Raw genomic sequence first — 19919 nt, forward strand, 5'->3', positions numbered from 1 at the left:
CTCTAAAGGTCAGGGCCATATCATTTACTTGTTTTATGTCCCAGAGAGACCAACTAAAGCTGAGAGGAGTACAGGAGAGAGAGGTACAGAATGCAGGACAGAAAGAAAGATGAGGGAAATGGAAAGTGTGAGACTGAATGGAGGCCAAATCACTAAAAATTGACTTCTTTTTGAAAGACGTGGAAAACATGTAGGACTTTTATTACACAGCATTTCACCTCCTATATATCCTGCGGAGGAAAACTTATGTGTTAAGAAGACTAATAACTTTGCCACTATAAATGCACTAAATCAACAGTAATAGATTCTCATTCTGGGTCAATCAAAGAGCTTGCAAAAAGTCTGATTTTCTCTCTCTCTCTCACATACACAACAGAGGAAATAAAGTGTTAATCTGTTTTAAAGCTGTTTTAATCCGCTGGCAGCTGTTATGGGTTTTCCTACATCCCGGGTGTCCAATCTCCCACCCAAATGTGTGCTTTCGCTTTCTTTCATTTTCATCTTTTCCTACAAATGCCATTATATTTGGTAAAATTGGTTTCTATCTGGAAGACAAGGTAAAAAATATATATTATTTTTCTGATTAATCACAATTTCAACAATCTCAATATCGATTCGTAAAATCCTATAGATCTTCTATGCCAGTGTTTTTTGTAGGGCTGGGTAAAAAAATATAGATTTCTCAATTTTTAATCGATTCTCATTTTTACAAACCAATATCGATTCTTAAAGCTGCAGTACGTAACTTTTTTTGGTTAAAAATTATCCAAAATCAATTTTTGAGCAAGTACTCAACCAACCAGTGTTCAAATCTATCTAATTATCTTGTCTCGATTCACAACAGTAAGCTTGTAATAATGTTTTTTAATAAGAGCGACATGGTGGATTTCCGCGGGAAATTTAAGCTCTGTGTGTCATTACGTCACATCCGTAAACAGAAAGGAAGGAGCCCAGGCTAATCGGTTTCATCATGTGAGGACACTGCTTGTAGCGGCACATTTATAGTCTTTTCTCACAGCAGCTGAAACAATTAAACTTATCGTTTTGATGGCGGATTGTAATCCAGAAAGATCCAAATGACAATCATCAGTGACAACTGGAGATTCACCCGTAAGCAAAAGACTTTGGACTGTTGAGTGGCTACAGAAATTGAAATCTACAGGTAATGCAAATATACACTAAATACACAGTCATGCAATGCTGATGTTGTTAACATTAACAATTTGAGAACAATATAACAGTAATAATAATTTGCACGGTTTGGCGTGATCCGAGCTAAGCGATCGTTAGATTTAATCATCATTGGCAGCACGATTTATTGTAGGCCTGATGCTTTTTTCCTCAGTTGGTCAGAACAAAAGTGGCAGACATGTTACTTACTTGTTCAGATGATATTTTCCAGTGAAAATTCTTATATTGGTCATACTTTCAAGACGTAGAATCTGTGATTCTGAAGTTCAGTATCCATACCGGTGCGGTGACTGACAGCAAACATTAGATTCATCCACGCTGACGAGCCGCGCCGATGCACAACGCACGTACAGATAACTGTTCCGCATATGACTGCAATTGCAGATTTCAAACAGAGATGGCGACAAAGAGGAAAAATCGTGGACTGCAGCTTTAAATCCCAAGAATCGATTAGTCTAGTCTGTTTTTATTTGATGAATGAGCAGGATATGTAGCACCTCCCATCCAATAAATCACAATAATCTTTGTGCTTTTGTTACTTTTGATATGAAGCAAAGTCTCAGATTTCAAATGACGTCCATCTTATTATAAGATTCAAAAAATAAAATCCATTTTGGTGCCGTTTAATGTGGCGTGAGTCAGTTAAAGAGAAGCGGCAGCACGAGTGCATGTGAAAATCCTCTCCTCCACTCATATAGCCTAATATCAGGTACAGCACAAAATAAACATGACCAAACATCTGAATGTATGTTAAAATATACAGTACAACTTACCGAAGTCTGTACCATGTATCGTGTAATAGCCCAATCAGTGTTTCAACCTCAGAAAGAGGTCAATATAACAGCTTGTAAACAATGTCACATAACGTCACTTTTACCTCAGAAAAACATATTCAGTGACCATAAACTCATTAGTCAGCTAGAAAAGTGCTCTAGAAAGCAACATTCTGATGAATATAGCTATGCACCGTTACATATTCATTATAATTTTTAATGTTCTTCAATATTTAATGCATGTTTGAATAAATCAGTTATGACAGCCGCGATTTAAATGTTTATATTTCAAAAAAATGAATTGGAGTAGAAATATATGTTATTCTAAAGATTATTTATAATAAAAAACATCATTGAGTGTAATTTAAGTGTTTGTATAGGTAATTTAATGTTCATTATTATTATAGTAGTACCAGCTGACTCCCATGTGTAGTTTACAGCATTAGTTGAGAGATTTTTTTCCTCTAGAAAATTTGCCATGTACTGTAACTGAAATACTACATCCAAAATAATTGATATTGAATCGAAATCGGAATCAAATGGAATCGCAAGCATGCGAATAGTAATCAAATTGAATTGTGAAGTGTCTCAATACCCAGCACTGGTTTCTTGCATGAATCAGTGAATCTATGCCAATGCTGCTGAATCTACAGCCCCATGGCAAAAGTCATTTTTTACCAAATCTGTCATTTGAAAATATGATATGAAATATGGTAGGTTATAGTTCTGTTGAATTGTTCTGGCCGGCTACATACTGTATAGTTCAGCGTGACCAATTATTTGATTTAGAAAAAAAAACTCATATGAACCGGTTCTTTTTTGTGAATCGCCTTTATGCCGAACTTATGTGAACAAACAGGAAAACAGGTCTCATTGCATCCGCTTGTTGGAGAAAGTGTTAATGGCAGTACGAACTGATGATGATCTATCTATCTATTAAGGCTTATTATCGCTTACCAGCTAGTTCTTTATCCAACTGCAATTTTAATTGATTTAAATATCTTAATGTTAGTGAGAAGAAGAACGGATATGCAACAGACATGGTTATGCTCATCTTTGCTTTCTCCTTTGGTATTATCTTGAGTAAAATGGCTCTATATTTAACAAAGCACATAGCCTACAAAACACCTGAACCGGAAATGATGCAACCTGTTTTTATGTGCACAACATCCATTCATGAGCAAAAAAAGCTATTAGAGACTATTTGATTCAGCATCACTCATGATCTTCATTGAATGAGCGGATTTATGTATATGTTATCAATGTTGAAAACAGTTATGTAAATTTTTTTTGGGTTTCTTTGATGAATAGAAAGTTCAAAAGGACAGAATTAGCCTTTCGCCGAGCCCCGCCCCCCTTAGTTACTGTTGCTTTGTCCGACAAGCCGTGGCGCTGTCACGCCACACGCAGTGAAAAATACATCGCGGAACAAAGAGGACACTGACCACACATCGACAGACAAGACAGAGCAGGTTGCTTATGATATTAAACAAAGTCCCAGCTTTCAAACTGTGTAGTTATTAAAGAAATTCAAACAATAAAAACCGTTTTGTTGCTCTTTAATGTGTCGTGACCATGGTCATGACAGATTGCTGTAGATCCGCAGCTCAACCGCTCGTAAAAACCGATCATCTCTTCCTATTGGTCCACGAACATGAGAATGAATGTTGTTTCAAACGCGGAAAGACGTCAATACATACCATTTTTCAAGTTTAACTCCACCGAGGTTAATCTTTTAACTACTGGCTGCTTTGTCGGACAAAATGGCGGATGCGGCGTTCTGATTGGTTAGATCGCTTGTCAATCAAACTCTCGGCGAAAGGTCAATTTATCTGAAATAGAAAGCTTTTGTAATGATATATACAAGAATTTGTTATATTAATAAATATCCTGACGCATCTTTATACTGGCAGTGAGGGAAACAACGAGTATGAAGCTCAAGAAAGTGCATCCATCCTTCATAAACATACTCCACATAGATCAGGGGGGTTAATAAAGGCCTTCTGAAGCGAAGCGTTTGTTTAAGAAAAATAACCATATTTAACAAGTTATGAATTAAAACATCTAGCTTCCGCCAGACTGCCTTCTGTATTCAAGTTATGAAGAAAGTGTAACGCCTTGATAACTTGTTAAATATGGATATTTAGAATTAAACTCGGAAATCTATAACAACGCCCAGCCCTAAAAAAAATAGTATGGACCCTGCATAGAAAATATAGCCATTTGCTCACTGTGGAAAGTTGCTTGTCTTTTATTTTTGCAACATAAGGGTCTGCTTTATGAGATATTTCTCAAAAACATATTTCTGGCTTAAGTTTTTCTCAGTATGAGGCCTGTTAGCATTAGTACTATTTAACGAGGCTCGTGGCTTCAATCCCAACCGCAGCGCTCATGATAATCACCATTTTCCCAAGCAGCAGTGCGGTTGGCATTGAAAGAGTGCGACTGGTTCCCTGCAGCTTGTGTCTGTAATACAAAGGTGCTGTGGGAGCGCAGAGCCAGAACGGCTCCTTTACAGTCTTCTGCACTTTGTGCCAAAATGGGTCCTTTCATCTTATCTCTCTTTGATGAGAATGAAACAAGATCATGGAAGGAATTACAGAACTAAGTTACAGGAAACATACAAATAAAATCTAATAATTAAGGTTGTGTGACTGTGTTCTATGTGCGTATAAAAGTGTAATTGTGTTTGTGTGTACAAGAAATAAGAAAGAAGTATGTACTTGTTTGCTAGATACCAGCAGAAATAAGGCAGAGGGTGAAGGATGCAAGATGACTTCCTGAGGGTTTTCATGTCTGCTCCAAAACTAGTTTTTCTAATTCATCTTAGTCAGGATCAAACACATTCTCATGCCGGAAAAGATCTCTCGTGTATATATGTCAATAAGTGCGAGATCACTTCTGGCATCAGAGTGCATTCAGACCTCACACACCAGATGTGTATTAGAGGTAAAAAATGATATAAATACTGATCGGTTCGTGTCTTAGGACCTCAATGTGTCGTTACGAGCTGCAGGGTTTAATTTGGATTTGTCTGTGCATGTTTTTTCATCAAATTTTCATTTTTGGGTGAACTATCCCTTTAAATGACTTTAAACTCTCAGATGGCTCCATTAGGGCTGCACTAATGAACTAAGCTGAACTTAATTCTGCACAGATTACTGGAGATGAGAGGATCGGTGTTGAGACACCATAGAGTTCAGCAGACTCTCTGGACACACACATATGCCATGCTGACAACAGTGGGATTGAGTGACTTTGTTAGTCTCATGGAGAATCTGCAACGGAAAAAAAGTTTCTAATAAATTTCAATAGCATACAGAACATCCTTTCCAATAATCAGATTTGGGCAAATTGTCCTGCTGCACTCCATTAGGAACTGCTCTGTATGTTGTTAGGATTTCAAAACCAGCACTATTAATAGGGGTGTGATGAGATCTCACGATATTAAAACATGACAGTATTTCTCGTCAAGATGAGAAGCTGTCTCACGATATCAGCATGACTGAGTTGAGTTTGTGGCAAAACCAGTGATTGCATTATATTGTTCTGTTTTATGCTGCATATAATAATTCATACTCAAAGTAGAACTGAAGTAATAAGATGATTAGTTAAAACATTTCAAAATGCACCTGTTTTGCATTTTATTACTTCCAGTCATATATTTTCTCATTGAAGATAAAAAATATATATCTTAAAACTAGTGTTAAAATATAATCTTGTCTCATTCTTGTGAGCCCAGTATCATTTATCATCTTGTGAGCTAAGTTTATCATCACACCGCTACTAGTTAAAGGGATAGTTCACCCAAAAATGAAAATTTCTTCATCATTGTGCCAAACCTGCATAAATTTCTTTCTTCTGCTGAACACAAAAGAAGATGTTTTGAAGAATACGGGTAACCAAACAGCTGATGGACCCCATTGACTTCCATAGTATGGAAAAAATACTACAGAAGTCAGTGCATGGGGTCCATCAACTATTTGGTTACCAAAAATTTTCAGAATATCTTCTTTTGTGTTCAGCAGAAGAAATTAATATGGGTTTGGAACATCTTGAGGGTGAGTAAATGAAGAAAGAATCTTCATTTTTGGGTGAACTATCACTTTAATGTCTAACAGCACTTGTAAATGCTAAAATGTTTGAGATGGCCAATCAAATCAAAGAAGGCGGGGCTTTACTGTTCACAGAAGCAGAGCATGAATTCCATAGCGGCCAATTTTAAAGGGATAATTCTACCAAAAATGTCAATTCTGTCATCATTTACTCAAGTTGTTCCAAACCTGTATGAATTTCTTTCTTTTGCTGAAGGTATTTTGAAGAATATGGGTAACCAAACAGTTTCTGGTCCCCACTGACTTCCACAGTATTTTTTTCTCCATATTATGGAGGTCAATGGGACCCATCAATTGTTACTGACATTCTTCAAAATATCTTCTTTTGTCTTCAGCAGAATAAAGAAATTGTTACAGGTTTAGAACAACTTGAGTAAATTTTTGGGTGAACCATCCCTTTAACTGTGAAAGAGTGCAATGCAAGAAGCCAAACATTTAATATTTGACAACTGTTTTATGACAGAAATGACTGAAATGATGCAACTTTTTTGGTCAAATTTTGCTGTTTTTAATTGAACGTATATCATTTACCTGATTTATGTAAATATTAACTTAATGTGACGAGACAAGAATCATAAACTGAGACATTTTCGGCATATTAGGCATACGAAAATTGATTACTTTGCAATATATTTAAAAAAATACATTTACTTTATTTTAAAAACTAAAAAAAACTTTTGTTTTGACTTTATTTTGGAAGTTAATGTAATGTACTGGTTTCTTAATCATTTTTGAAATAAATAATATTTAACTTGATATTTCTTTCTTTCTTCTTTTCCTCCATCCTGTCCACTCTTAGAATCCCAGCAGCCCCTGGATCGAGGAACATGAGGAATGCTCTGCAATAATGCTGTAACACTTACATAGACCTGATGTAAGAGTTCATAAACTCTAAAACACACACTGCACCTCCTGTATGAGAGCTGTGCATTCATCAACACAAAGTTAAAGGAGAACTGAGTGAAGAACATATGGTGCAAGCCTCCCATGAGTGGCCAAACACACACACACACACACACACATTTAAGAGAGGAGGAAAATGAAGCTTCTATTGTCTGATGATGATGAAAATGACACATTCACTACACTAATGATTATATATGATACATGGGTAACGATCAATCATAGGGCTGTCAGAACCCACACAGGTTTAGACTCTCGGCACATTAATCAAATGCATGTAGAGCGCTGCTTCAGCAAATCAAAACCCAAGAGCCTAACAAGGTCAGTTCAACCATCCTGATTCGAATTCAAGACTCTTCAGCATCGCTATCTCACAAAGAACCAGTTCCAATCTAAGGTCATGTTAAAGGTGCCCTAGAATCAAAAATTGAATTTACCTCGGCATAGTTGAATAACAAGAGTTCAGTACATGGAAATGACATAAAGTGAGTCTCAAAATCATTGTTTCCTCCTTCTTATGTAAATCTCATTTGTTTAAAAGACCTCCAAAGAACAGGCGAATCTCAACATAACACGACTGTTATGTAACAGTCGGGATCATTAATATGCACGCCCCCAATATTTGCATATACCAGCCCATGTTCAAGGCATTAGACAAGGGCAGCCAGTATTAACGTCTGGATCTGTGCACAGCTGAATCATCAGACTAGGTAAGCAAGCAAGAACAATAGCGAAAAATGGCAGAGGCAGCAATAATAACTGACATGATCCATGATATCATGATATTTTTAGTGATATTTGTAAATTGTCTTTATAAATGTTTCGTTAGCATGTTGCTAATGTACTGTTAAATGTGGTTAAAATTACCATCGTTTCTTACTGTATTCACGGAGACAAGAGAGCCGTCGCTATTTTCATTTTTAAACACTTGCAGTCTGTATAATTCATACACACATCTTCATTCTTTATAAATCTCTCCAACCGTGTGTAATGTTAGCTTTAGCCATGGAGCACTATCAAACTCATTCAGAATCAAATGTAAACATCCAAATAAATACTATACTCACATGATCCGACACATGCATGCAGTATGCATGATGAACATCTCGTAAAGATCCATTTGAGGGTTATATTAGCTGTGTGAACTTTGTTAATACAATGTATTATAGTCGAGAGCTCGGGGGGGCAGGGAGCGCGTGATTTAAAGGGGCCGCAGCCTGAATCGGTACATAGTTAATGATGCCCCTAAATAGGCAGTTAAAAAAATTAATTTCAAAAAATCTATGGGGTATTTTGAGCTGAAACTTCACAGACACATTCAGGGGGACACCTTAGACATATATTACATCTTGTAAAAACTGGTTCTAGGGCACCTTTAAAATACTTTCTATTTTGTAATTGTTTTTGCAATTCCGTTTGGTGACATTAGAGGCACAGAAATTACATATTTAACCTTTAAATATCTATGCAATTTTTAAAAGTGAATGCTACATTGATCAACATTGATCATTATTTGAAGATATTGAAAAAATAAACAGTAGAATAATATAACTAATAACAAATATTAGCAACATTTTGATTGAAACAATTGAAACTAACATCATCATTGTTTAAAATTAAGGATTTACTGATAGTTTTAAACTAACTTTGGGCATCACAACATTATAATGTTGTATATGAAATATGATTTTGAGATTTGAAAGATTATTTACCATTTGCATTTACCAGTGTTACTAAGTTAGTAGTTTTATTAAAGAGTAACTAAGTGAGCACTTGATGATGGTAAAGGCAGTTTAAATGTAAAAAAGTTATGAGTGTGCTGTTACCGATACATTAATATGACTAAAATAAATTTCTGCCAGTAAAGATCCATGTATAAACAATAAAACACAGTGAAAAGACATATATTTCCAGCATATACTATATTTGTATCACACCGGATCTGAACCCTTGAGTTTGAGCTTTATTTTATATATAAACTGAAGAGAAAGAAGTCCATAATATAATTGATTTGAAAACCCAGGGTCTGTGTAGGTTCCTTTCTCTTCTTAATAATGCATTGCCCTTTGTTGCTTGGAAACGTAATGCAATAGACTTACCTGAGAATTCAGCAACTGCCCATCGTGTGTGTGTGTGTGTGTGTGTGTGTGTGTGTGTCACAGTAACTGCAAAAACAAGGCAAAAGTGTCTAACTACCAATACCAATCTATACGGCATTTGCTGAGACTGATCCGATATACTGATAACAGTTTTATTTTGTGATTTCCAGATGTTTCAGATCATTCCAGGCCAAATTAACCACTGCATAAATTTTTGACATACACTTTTTTGTTTGTCTGTGTCTGTATAAGAGAGAAATGGAGATTTGTTTATTCCTGTGACAGGGAAAACAGCCTGAGGAGTCTGTCTAGTCAACTGAATCATGAAATACACAAACAAGCAAAGTTGAAACACAGGATGGATAAACACTGAAAATGGGAAGAGAAAGACATGAACATGGATCACAGGACAGGGCAGGACAACAATATGAGATGAACAGGACTCAGGAGAGAGAGAAGCATTGATAAATTATTATAAGGTTAATATCTTCAGGCAGTTTTGTGTGCCGACACTACCAAACCAATTTATTTTTTTTAAAACATACACAAAGGCAATCACGTTATCTCAAACTAAACCCTTTTAAAATATGATTTACTTACTATTCTCGTAATATTTCAGCAGAATTGTTGGAGAGTATTGAATTAATTGAAACTAATACAATAGTTTATCATCATTACTTTGCATATTTAAAAAATCAGCCTCTAGCTAATATATTTTTACTCTCACACTTACTCTCTCAAATCAAAACTCTCAAACTTTGTCATATGACACTTACCCTGACAGAGGAAAACTGAAAACAACTATTGTGTCCCAAAAACTCACGTACTCATCCATGCATCATGTCTCATTTATTTCTATATGAAGATAATGTTGATGTAGGATGTTGTCTTACCTCTGTGCGCGCGCACGCAGGACAGTCCGAGCGCGAGCAGCATCAGGATCAATATTCGTTTCATTGTAGTAAAACTCCTCCGGTATTTATGTTCTTCCTGATCTCTCACAACTAACACAATGAGAACATTCAGTGAGATGTGATGTGTATATCAAGATTAAATAGCAGAATCAGCAATAAGAGTCGCTGAAAGATTTCAGGTGAATTCATGTGATGCTCTGTCGCGTGAAAGAGCTCGAGACTCCTGAGTCCAGAGAGAGAGAGAGAGAGAGAGAGAGAGAGAGAGAGATTTCCTCAACAACGACTTGACCACTGCTTACTCTTGATGTTTCTATCTTTGTGTCAAATGAAATGATCGAAGACATCCATCCGTTCTCTAAACCGCTTTACTATAGTTAATAAATAACTGTTAAAAATAGATAACTCAGCCCGCAAAAAAAATCTGAAAATAGTTATTTTACTTTTATGCTATGGTAGTTCTTGAAAAGTCGAAGTTTGGCTCCATCTGGTGGCTATTTTTGTGAACTACAGTCTGGTGGGATCTGGTACTTCTACTCATGCAGATCCATTAAATAAGATGCAGTTTGAACTTGCCTAAATTTACTAATTGACACTAAATATTAATTTTATTTTGTCATGTTATTTTCTTTTTCATATCCAATTTGAAAAAGTCATATCCAATTTGTGAACTATGATATTTTTGTGTTATTAAAGGTGCTCTAAGCGATGTCACACGTTTTTAGGCCAAAACATTTTTTGTCACATACAGCAAACATCTCCTCACTATGCGCTATCTGCCTGTCCCCTGAACACACTGTAAAAAAACGCGGTCTCTGTAGTCGCCACAAGCTCCAAAAACGGCAACAAAAACAAACTGGTGCAGCCTGGACCACGAAACATAATAAACATGCTCCAGCCAATAACCGACAAGAATGATTTTAAATGCGCGTTCATGACTGTTTCAGGGAGCACGGAGGGGAGGGGGAGGAGGAGGAGGGAGGGTCTAGTTTTGTTTGACAACACTTCGAACGTCAACAGGAAGTTACTCCACCCAGGATCGCCTAGAGCACCTTTAAAGGCTTTTTGAACGGCATAAAAACATTTGCTCATTCAAACTCATCGATCAAACTATTTACACAAACTATGTACGGCTATGAAAGATGACTGAGCCAATAAGAGTAGTTGTGGGCGGGGTGATACATGTAGCCACGCCCCTGGAAGCAGGAGGCGCGTGCACTGCCGAGATTTTGACCGCCGCTGAAAGTGCTCGTCAATATTATCTAACTATCGTCATCTGATGCCGTATGCAGACACACAATGTGGGAAATGTTGGATTTACAGAAAACCAAAACGCCAAATACAGGTATATTTTCTTTTCTGCTGGTGAATTTCGCAGTATCACATGCCACTCAATCTGTACAAATCCTTCAAAATCATATTTTGGTCCGGTAATCTCATCATGTTCTGACACGAACCCAAACCCTTGAGAGATACATAACTTAGGGTGATCAGACGTCCCCGATTCCCCGATTGGTGCTCTGTCCCCGACTAGAGCTGTCCCCAGAAGTTTCTCGTGAAGCCAATACGGAAGTAATTTAAACTGCGATTCATCGACTGGCCGCTAGGGACAGGCTGCAAAAGGGAGCAGAATCTCATTGACCATAATGTTAAAACAGCCAAGTTTACAGCAGAAAAAAACAATTTACACTCTGGTTCAAATTGAGTTTTGGTCTATACTGCTAATTTTGCCCTTCATGACAACTCTGAGGGGGGTGAATTTTTTTTATAACTCATCCGTTTAAATTATATTAAGCCTTAAAGTTCTGCATAATTAAGGGCGTGGTCACTTGAGTGACAGGTGGATTGCCGCTGCTGTCTGAGCCGTCATGTTACCTCAGCAGCTCATTTCAGCCACTGAATTTGGCATCTCAGCCGTATTTGTGCCTTTTTTCTGGATTATTTTATACAATATATGGCTTGCTGCATACTCGAGACAGATGTCAGTCTGTGTACATGTGCTCGCATGCGGAACACACGTTGTTGGATTGTCGTGGGATTGGCTAAAAGTTTTGTTCCTGAAATTTACTACAATGACAATACCAGGAGGATATACAACTCCGACAGCACTGCTTGGATATAACTAAAACTGCTGCACTATTTTGAAAAATTATACTTTGGAAACGTGCTCATTAGTTTGAGAGAACATTTGAGAGTTATACAAGTGCAACGGATTGGATTCATCTCGCGATCTCTATTTCATTAAAGGTATGAAGTCCCAGTTGATTTTTTTTTTGTGTTATTTGCACACCCCACACAAATTAATTAGCTTACCGGTGTTAGAGCATCTATAACGTTATCTTAAAAACCACCGTAGATTGACAGTAAACCTTACTTTCTAATGATATTGTTATCTTTATTAATATTTTAGATAGTATCTAAGATAGATATGCTAGGCAGGCATATTTTTTTACAGTCTATGAAAATAACCCGCAAATACATTGCAAAAAAATCCAACCAGCATACAGCAGCCTGCTGGTTATCGGAGCAATCGTGTAGTGATTATTTTCACCAATAGAGGGAGCTTCATAAGAAGAGCGCCATTCAGTGTTGCCAAGTCTGCAGTTTTCCCAGGGGAATGGACTATATGCACGGAGCGTTCTTTAGAACTTCCGCATATGGAAGGCCATTTCAGCATAAAAACGTTCCAGCGTTACTCGTCGTAATTATATTTTTACTAGTAACAATTAAATTAAAGAGCTCTATAATTTAATTTGTACTAGTAACAATTACAATTACAGAGCTCTATAATTCAATTTTTACTAGTAACAATTATGATTATAGAGCTCTCTAATTGAATTGTTACTAGTAACAATTCCAATTAGAGAGCTCTACAATTCATTTATTACTAGTCATATGTCTCCATTGACTTCTATTCATTTTTAATTATAGAGCTCTGTAATTCAATTGTTACTAGTAACAATTACAATTATAGAGCTCTCTAATTGAATTCTTACTAGTAACAATTACAATTATAGAGCTCTCTAATTCAATTTTTACTAGTAACAATTACAATTATAGAGCTCTCTAATTGAATTCTTACTAGTAACAATTGAATTACAGAGCTCTCTAATTGATTTATTACTAGTAAAAATACACATTCATATGGAAGGCCGTTTCAGCATAAAAACGTTCCAGCATTACTCGTCGTAATTATATTTTTACTAGTAATAATTAAATTAAAGAGCTCTATAATTTAATTTGTACTAGTAACAATTACAATTACAGAGCTCTATAATTCAATTTTTACTAGTAACAATTATGATTGTAGAGCTCTCTAATTCGGTTTTTACTAGTAACAATAACAATTATAGAGCTCTACAATTAAATTTTTACTAGTAACAATTACAATTACAGAGCTCTATAATTCAATTTTTACTAGTAACAATTATGATTATAGAGCTCTCTAATTGAATTGTTACTAGTAACAATTCCAATTAAAGAGCTCTACAATTCATTTATTACTAGTCATATGTCTCCATTGACTTCTATTCATTTTTAATTATAGAGCTCTGTAATTCAATTGTTACTAGTAACAATTACAATTATAGAGCTCTCTAATTGAATTCTTACTAGTAACAATTACAATTATAGAGCTCTCTAATTCAATTTTTACTAGTAACAATTACAATTATAGAGCTCTGTAATTCAATTGTTACTAGTAACAATTACAATTATAGAGCTCTCTAATTGAATTCTTACTAGTAACAATTACAATTATAGAGCTCTCTAATTGAATTCTTACTAGTAACAATTACAATTATAGAGCTCTCTAATTGAATTCTTACTAGTAACAATTGAATTACAGAGCTCTCTAATTGATTTATTACTAGTAAAAATACGCATTAAAGATATGTATAATTGCAGAGCTCTATAATTGAATTACAGAGCTCTCTAATTCAATTGTTACTAGTAACAATTGAATAAGTAATTGAATTATAGAGCTCTATAATCAAATTGTTAAGGTCATTACACACTGAGTCCGAAATTCGCATGCGAAACTTTCGCACGTTAAAAAATAAATTCGACCTCACGTTATGTCAATCGCATTTGCACACTGCCTCCGAAACTTTCGTCCGTCAAAAAAATATTCGGATCAGGTTCGATTTTCTGCGTTTTTCGCATCCGTGGCACGCATTTTGAGAGACGTTTTGACAATTCAGAGCCACCGTACGCGAATGCAAAAATCCAGAATGCCATCTGACAAGTTGATCCACGTCGTCTACAGCACAAAACAGCAGCACTGAATGACTAACAACGTGAGGTATACAAAGAGACCGAATATAAAGACAGATTGTGCCAGTAGTAAAGCATCAAACAGAGCCACTATGGAAGGCCGTTTCAGCATAAAAACGTTCCAGCGTTACTCGTCGTAATTATATTTTTACTAGTAACAATTAAATTAAAGAGCTCTATAATTTAATTTGTACTAGTAACAATTACAATTACAGAGCTCTATAATTCAATTTTTACTAGTAACAATTATGATTGTAGAGCTCTCTAATTGAATCTTACTAGTAACAATTACAATTATAGAGCTCTATAATTCAATTTTTACTAGTAACAATTATGATTATAGAGCTCTATAATTCAATTTTTACTAGTAACAATTATGATTATAGAGCTCTCTAATTGAATTGTTACTAGTAACAATTACAATTAGAGAGCTCTACAATTAATTTATTACTAGTCATATGTCTCCATTGACTTCCATTCATTTTTAATTATAGAGCTCTGTAATTCAATTGTTACTAGTAACAATTGGGATTATAGAGCTCTCTAATTGAATTGTTACTAGTAACAATTACAATTATAGAGCTCTCTAATTCAATTTTTACTAGTAACAATTACAATTATAGAGCTCTCTAATTGAATTCTTACTAGTAACAATTACAATTATAGAGCTCTCTAATTGAATTCTTACTAGTAACAATTGAATTACAGAGCTCTCTAATTGATTTATTACTAGTAAAAATACACATTAAAGATATGTGTAATTGCAGAGCTCTATAATTGAATTACAGAGCTCTCTAATTCAATTGTTACTAGTAACAATTGAATTACAGAGCTCTCTAATCATAATTGTTACTAGTAACAATTGAATTAGAGAGCTCTGTAATTGAATTAGAGCTCTATAATCAAATTGTTACTAGTAAGATTTCAATTGTAGAGCTCTCTAATTGCAATTCTTACTAGTAATAATTAAATTATAGAGCTCTCTAATTCAATTGTTACTAGTAACAATTGAATTAAAGAGCTCTATAATTGAATTACAGAGCTCTCTAATTGAATTGTTACTAGTAAGAATTAAGTTACAGAGCTCTATAATTCAGTTCTTACTAGTAACAATTAGAATTAGAGAGCTCTGTAATTGCAATCTTACTAGTACAAATTGAATTACAGAGCTCTACAATAGCAATTCTTACTAGTAACAATTGCATTACAGAGCTCTGTATTCGGCGACATATCATTATGCTAATCGTGCCTTATGCATATTCAACTGGGGTCAGTGGCGTAACTTTGTTTTACAAAGTGGGTGGGACAAGAATGTGTATGGGTGGGTGTATGTTGTATTATTATTACAATAATAATATGATATTAAAATTATAAATGTGTTCAAATATTATAGTTTTCCTACATCTGCTATAATACAATATCGTTAGTCTCGAGAGTATATACATTAGTTAATAAATACGACGATCCGCATTTAGTTATTGAATGTCCTGATGGGCTAGTGGCAGTTTCTCCGTTTTGGATGCTAGAGGTTCCCGGTTCTAATCCAACCATGTGTAAAAAATTTTTCTCATTAAAACCAAAGATTTTCATCAGTGATTGTATATCAAGAGCAGGGATACGTTTATATGTATTTTGTTTTTTGTGATTTCAACGTATCGAATAGAGTCTCCGCAACAGCGATAGATTGAACTGCTAATCCGTGTGCACGAGCGCTGTGAACCCTGTTGCACGCGCCTCTGATAACAGTGACAACGAGCACTCAACAACATAATTTCAAAAACAACACATCCCAGCGCCAAATCGCCTATTATTAACACAAATTGATAATCAACTAGAGGTGTTTATTTTGTATTAGATATCCGCGATAATCATTCTATTATTGCATAACAATACTAAATATAGGGCATTTCACCCTATATTATGTCCAGTGACATGGAGTGTTCTTGGCTCTTAGCTTTACCAATATACAAAGGTGAATGAATATAACGACTAAATATAGGCTTTCATCTCAGGCATCATCTTAATTTTGCTTTAATGTGAACATGATTAATATGTTACCTAAGTCTGTAAAATATTTCAGGATACTTCAGAACCACGCTACAGGGCTTTTATTTTGAAACGCACCTTTGTAGGCGGGAAATCTGCAATCTGTTTTGCATCTCATGAATAGGAGTTTTTACTAGTAATAATACAATTATAGAGCTCTGTAATTAGAATTGTTACTAGTAAGAATTGAATTAAAGAGCTCTCTAATTCAGTTTTTACTTGTAACAATTACAATTAGAGAGCTCTATAATTCAGTTTTTACTAGTAACAATTGAATTAGAGAGCTCTCTAGTGGAATTGTAGAGCTCTGCAATTGGATTATTACTAGTAACAATTGAATTACAGAGCTCTGCAATTGAATTCTTACTAGTAATAAATGAATTGTAGAGCTCTCTAATGGGAATTGTTACTAGTAAAAACTGAATTATAGAGCTCTACAATTCAGTTGTTACTAGTAAGAATACAATTGCAGAGCTCTATAATTCAATTAGAGAGCTCTACAATCATAATTGTTACTAGTAAAAATTGAATTATATAGCTCTATAATTGTAATTGTTACTAGTACAAATTAAATTATAGAGCTCTTTAATTTAATTGTTACTAGTAAAAATATAATTACGACGAGTAATGCTGGAACGTTTTTATGCTGAAACGGCCTTCCATAGAGCCACTGACATTCTGAAGTAAACTTTGAAACGCTCGGATAATCCCGCAGCTCCTTGATGAGGTGAATTCTCCTTTCTCTCTATGCAATCTCGGGATTGAATAGACCCAATATTTTCTCTTTCTTTTTCTCTAGGAGACAACTAATCGTGCTCACTGCTTGAAGACTTCATTTTGTATTGTTTTGCGATTTGTTTTGCGATTTTTTCGCAACGCATTCATTATTACGCATCGGACTCAGTGTGCAAGGTCTCGGTGCGTGACGAATTTTTAGGATTGCGAATACGAAAAAACGCATGCGAAAATTTCGGACTCAGTGTGCAAAGGCCTTTACTAGTAAGAATTCAATTGTAGAGCTCTCTAATTGCAATTCTTACTAGTAATAATTAAATTATAGAGCTCTCTAATTCAATTGTTACTAGTAACAATTTGATTATAGAGCTCTCTAATTGAATTACAGAGCTCTCTAATTGAATTGTTACTAGTAAGAATTAAGTTACAGAGCTCCATAATTCAGTTCTTACTAGTAACAATTAGAATTAGAGAGCTCTGTATTCGGCGACATATCATTATGCTAATTGTGCCTTATGCATATTCAACTGGGGTCAGTGGCGTAACTTTGTTTTACAAAGTGGGTGGGACAAGAATGTGTATGGGGGGGGGGGGGGGTATGTTGTATTATTATTACAATAATAATAATAATATGATATTAAAATGATAAATGTGTTCAAATATGATAGTTTTCCTACATCTGCTATAATACAATGTCGTTAGTCTCGAGAGTATGTATATTAGTTAATAAATACGACGATCCGCCTTTGTTAATTGAATGTCCTGATGGACTAGTGGCAGTTTCTCCGTTTAGGGTGCAACAGGTTCCCGGTTCTAATCCAACCATGTGTAATTTTTTTTTTTTTCTCATTAAAACCAAAGATTTTCATCAGTGATTGTATATCAAGAGCAGGGACACGTTTATATGTATTTTGTTTTTGTGATTTCAACGTATCGAATAGAGTCTCCGCAACAGCGATAGATTGAAGTGCTAATCCGTGTGCACGAGCGCTGTGAACCCTGTTGCACGCGCCTCTGATAACAGTGACAACGAGCACTCAACAACATAATTTCAAAAACAACACATCCCAGCGCCAAATCGCCTATTATTAACACAAATTGATAATCAACTAGAGGTGTTTATTTTGTATTAGATATCCGCGATAATCATTCTATTATTGCATAACAATACTAAACACTGTAAATATTTAAAATGAATTTATACTCCTTAATATCAAGTTTGTCAAAACACTTTGGGTGGCTTAGGTCATTTCACCCTATATTATGTCCAGTGACATGGAGTGTTCTTGGCTCTTAGCTTTACCAATATACAAAGGTGAATGAATATAACGACTAAATATAGGCTTTCATCTCAGGCATCATCTTAATTTTGCTTTAATGTGAACATGATTAATATGTTACCTAAGTCTGTAAAATATTTCAGGATACTTTAGAACCACGCTACAGGGCTTTTATTTTGAAACGCACTTTTGTAGGCGGAAATCTGCAATCTGTTTTGCATCTCATGAATAGGAGTTTTTACTAGTAATAATACAATTATAGAGCTCTGTAATTAGAATTGTTACTAGTAAGAATTGAATTAAAGAGCTCTCTAATTCAGTTTTTACTAGTAACAATTACAATTAAAGAGCTCTCTAATTCAGTTTTTACTAGTAACAATTACAATTAAAGAGCTCTCTAATTCAGTTTTTACTAGTAACAATTACAATTAAAGAGCTCTCTAATTCAGTTTTTACTATACAATTGAATTAGAGAGCTCTCTAGTGGAATTGTAGAGCTCTGCAATTGGATTATTACTAGTAACAATTGAATTACAGAGCTCTGCAATTGAATTCTTACTAGTAATAAATGAATTGTAGAGCTCTCTAATTGGAATTGTTACTAGTAAAAACTGAATTATAGAGCTCTACAATTCAGTTGTTACTAGTAAGAATATAATTGCAGAGCTCTATAATTCAATTAGAGAGCTCTACAATCATAATTGTTACTAGTAAAAATTTAATTATAGAGCTCTATAATTGTAATTGTTACTAGTAAAAATTTAATTATAGAGCTCTTTAATTTAATTGTTACTAGTAAAAATATAATTACGACGAGTAACGCTGGAACGTTTTTATGCTGAAACAGCCTTCCATATCCGCATTAATATAAGCCAGCTCGAAAACTTCCGGTGAGATGTCATCTGCTGGTGTGTTGAGCATCAGTAGTGTAATGCTTAGTTTATTATCAGATTATAGTCACTTAAATAGACAGGCATAGCATTAATTTAGTTATTCAAACGTAACACGCATAAAAAATAAATAAATAAAGACATAGCCTACCTCAGTGTTCCTCCTCGGCTAAATTCAATTCGACTATCAGTTTTCACACTTCTATGTAAAAAAAAAAAAAGCTTCAAAAATTAAATATTTATTGTGCACTTTAGATAGATTCATTGAATAAAATGTGTGTTTTTATAAGTGTGCTGAAATCATAGATCTTGCTCTGCATTGACTGACAGCTGCTGTGATTACAAGGTAAAAGTGCGGTACACAGTTTCTGTTTAATTAATTCACTATAAATGTTATTGTTTTTCTTAAGATTTTGTAAGTATTTCATACTTAACATTGACAAAATGTATTTGTAAACCTAGTTATTTTATAATATTTAATATTTAGTCAAAAACGAAGTGAAAAACGATTAGAGGAATGGCTCACAAATGCGCAAATACATGCTACTTTGCCGCCACCTGCTAGTTAAAGTGGTAATATTGTCTTTTTTTTATTTTTAAATAAGTGTTTTCTATCAAATGATGAATTTACTACATTTTTAAACGATTGGTTTTACAATGGGGACAATCTCAGAAGGATGAACAAGTAATGTTTGTGGTCA

General features: G+C 34.8%; 1 protein-coding gene across 1 annotated transcript in view; it reads right to left on the reverse strand.

Moving 5' to 3' along the window:
- Positions 1-19919, reverse strand: part of clstn2b (calsyntenin 2b) — an 89615-nt gene that overhangs the window by 66567 nt on the left and 3129 nt on the right. Inside the window, exon 2 of the mRNA XM_067366437.1 lies at positions 9975-10085. Coding sequence (XP_067222538.1) covers positions 9975-10085 — 111 coding nt within the window. The remainder of the gene's footprint in view (positions 1-9974; positions 10086-19919) is intronic.

The sequence above is a fragment of the Chanodichthys erythropterus genome, chromosome 17 (assembly GCF_024489055.1).
Source record: "Chanodichthys erythropterus isolate Z2021 chromosome 17, ASM2448905v1, whole genome shotgun sequence".
In the NCBI taxonomy this organism is placed as follows: Eukaryota; Metazoa; Chordata; class Actinopteri; order Cypriniformes; family Xenocyprididae; genus Chanodichthys; species Chanodichthys erythropterus.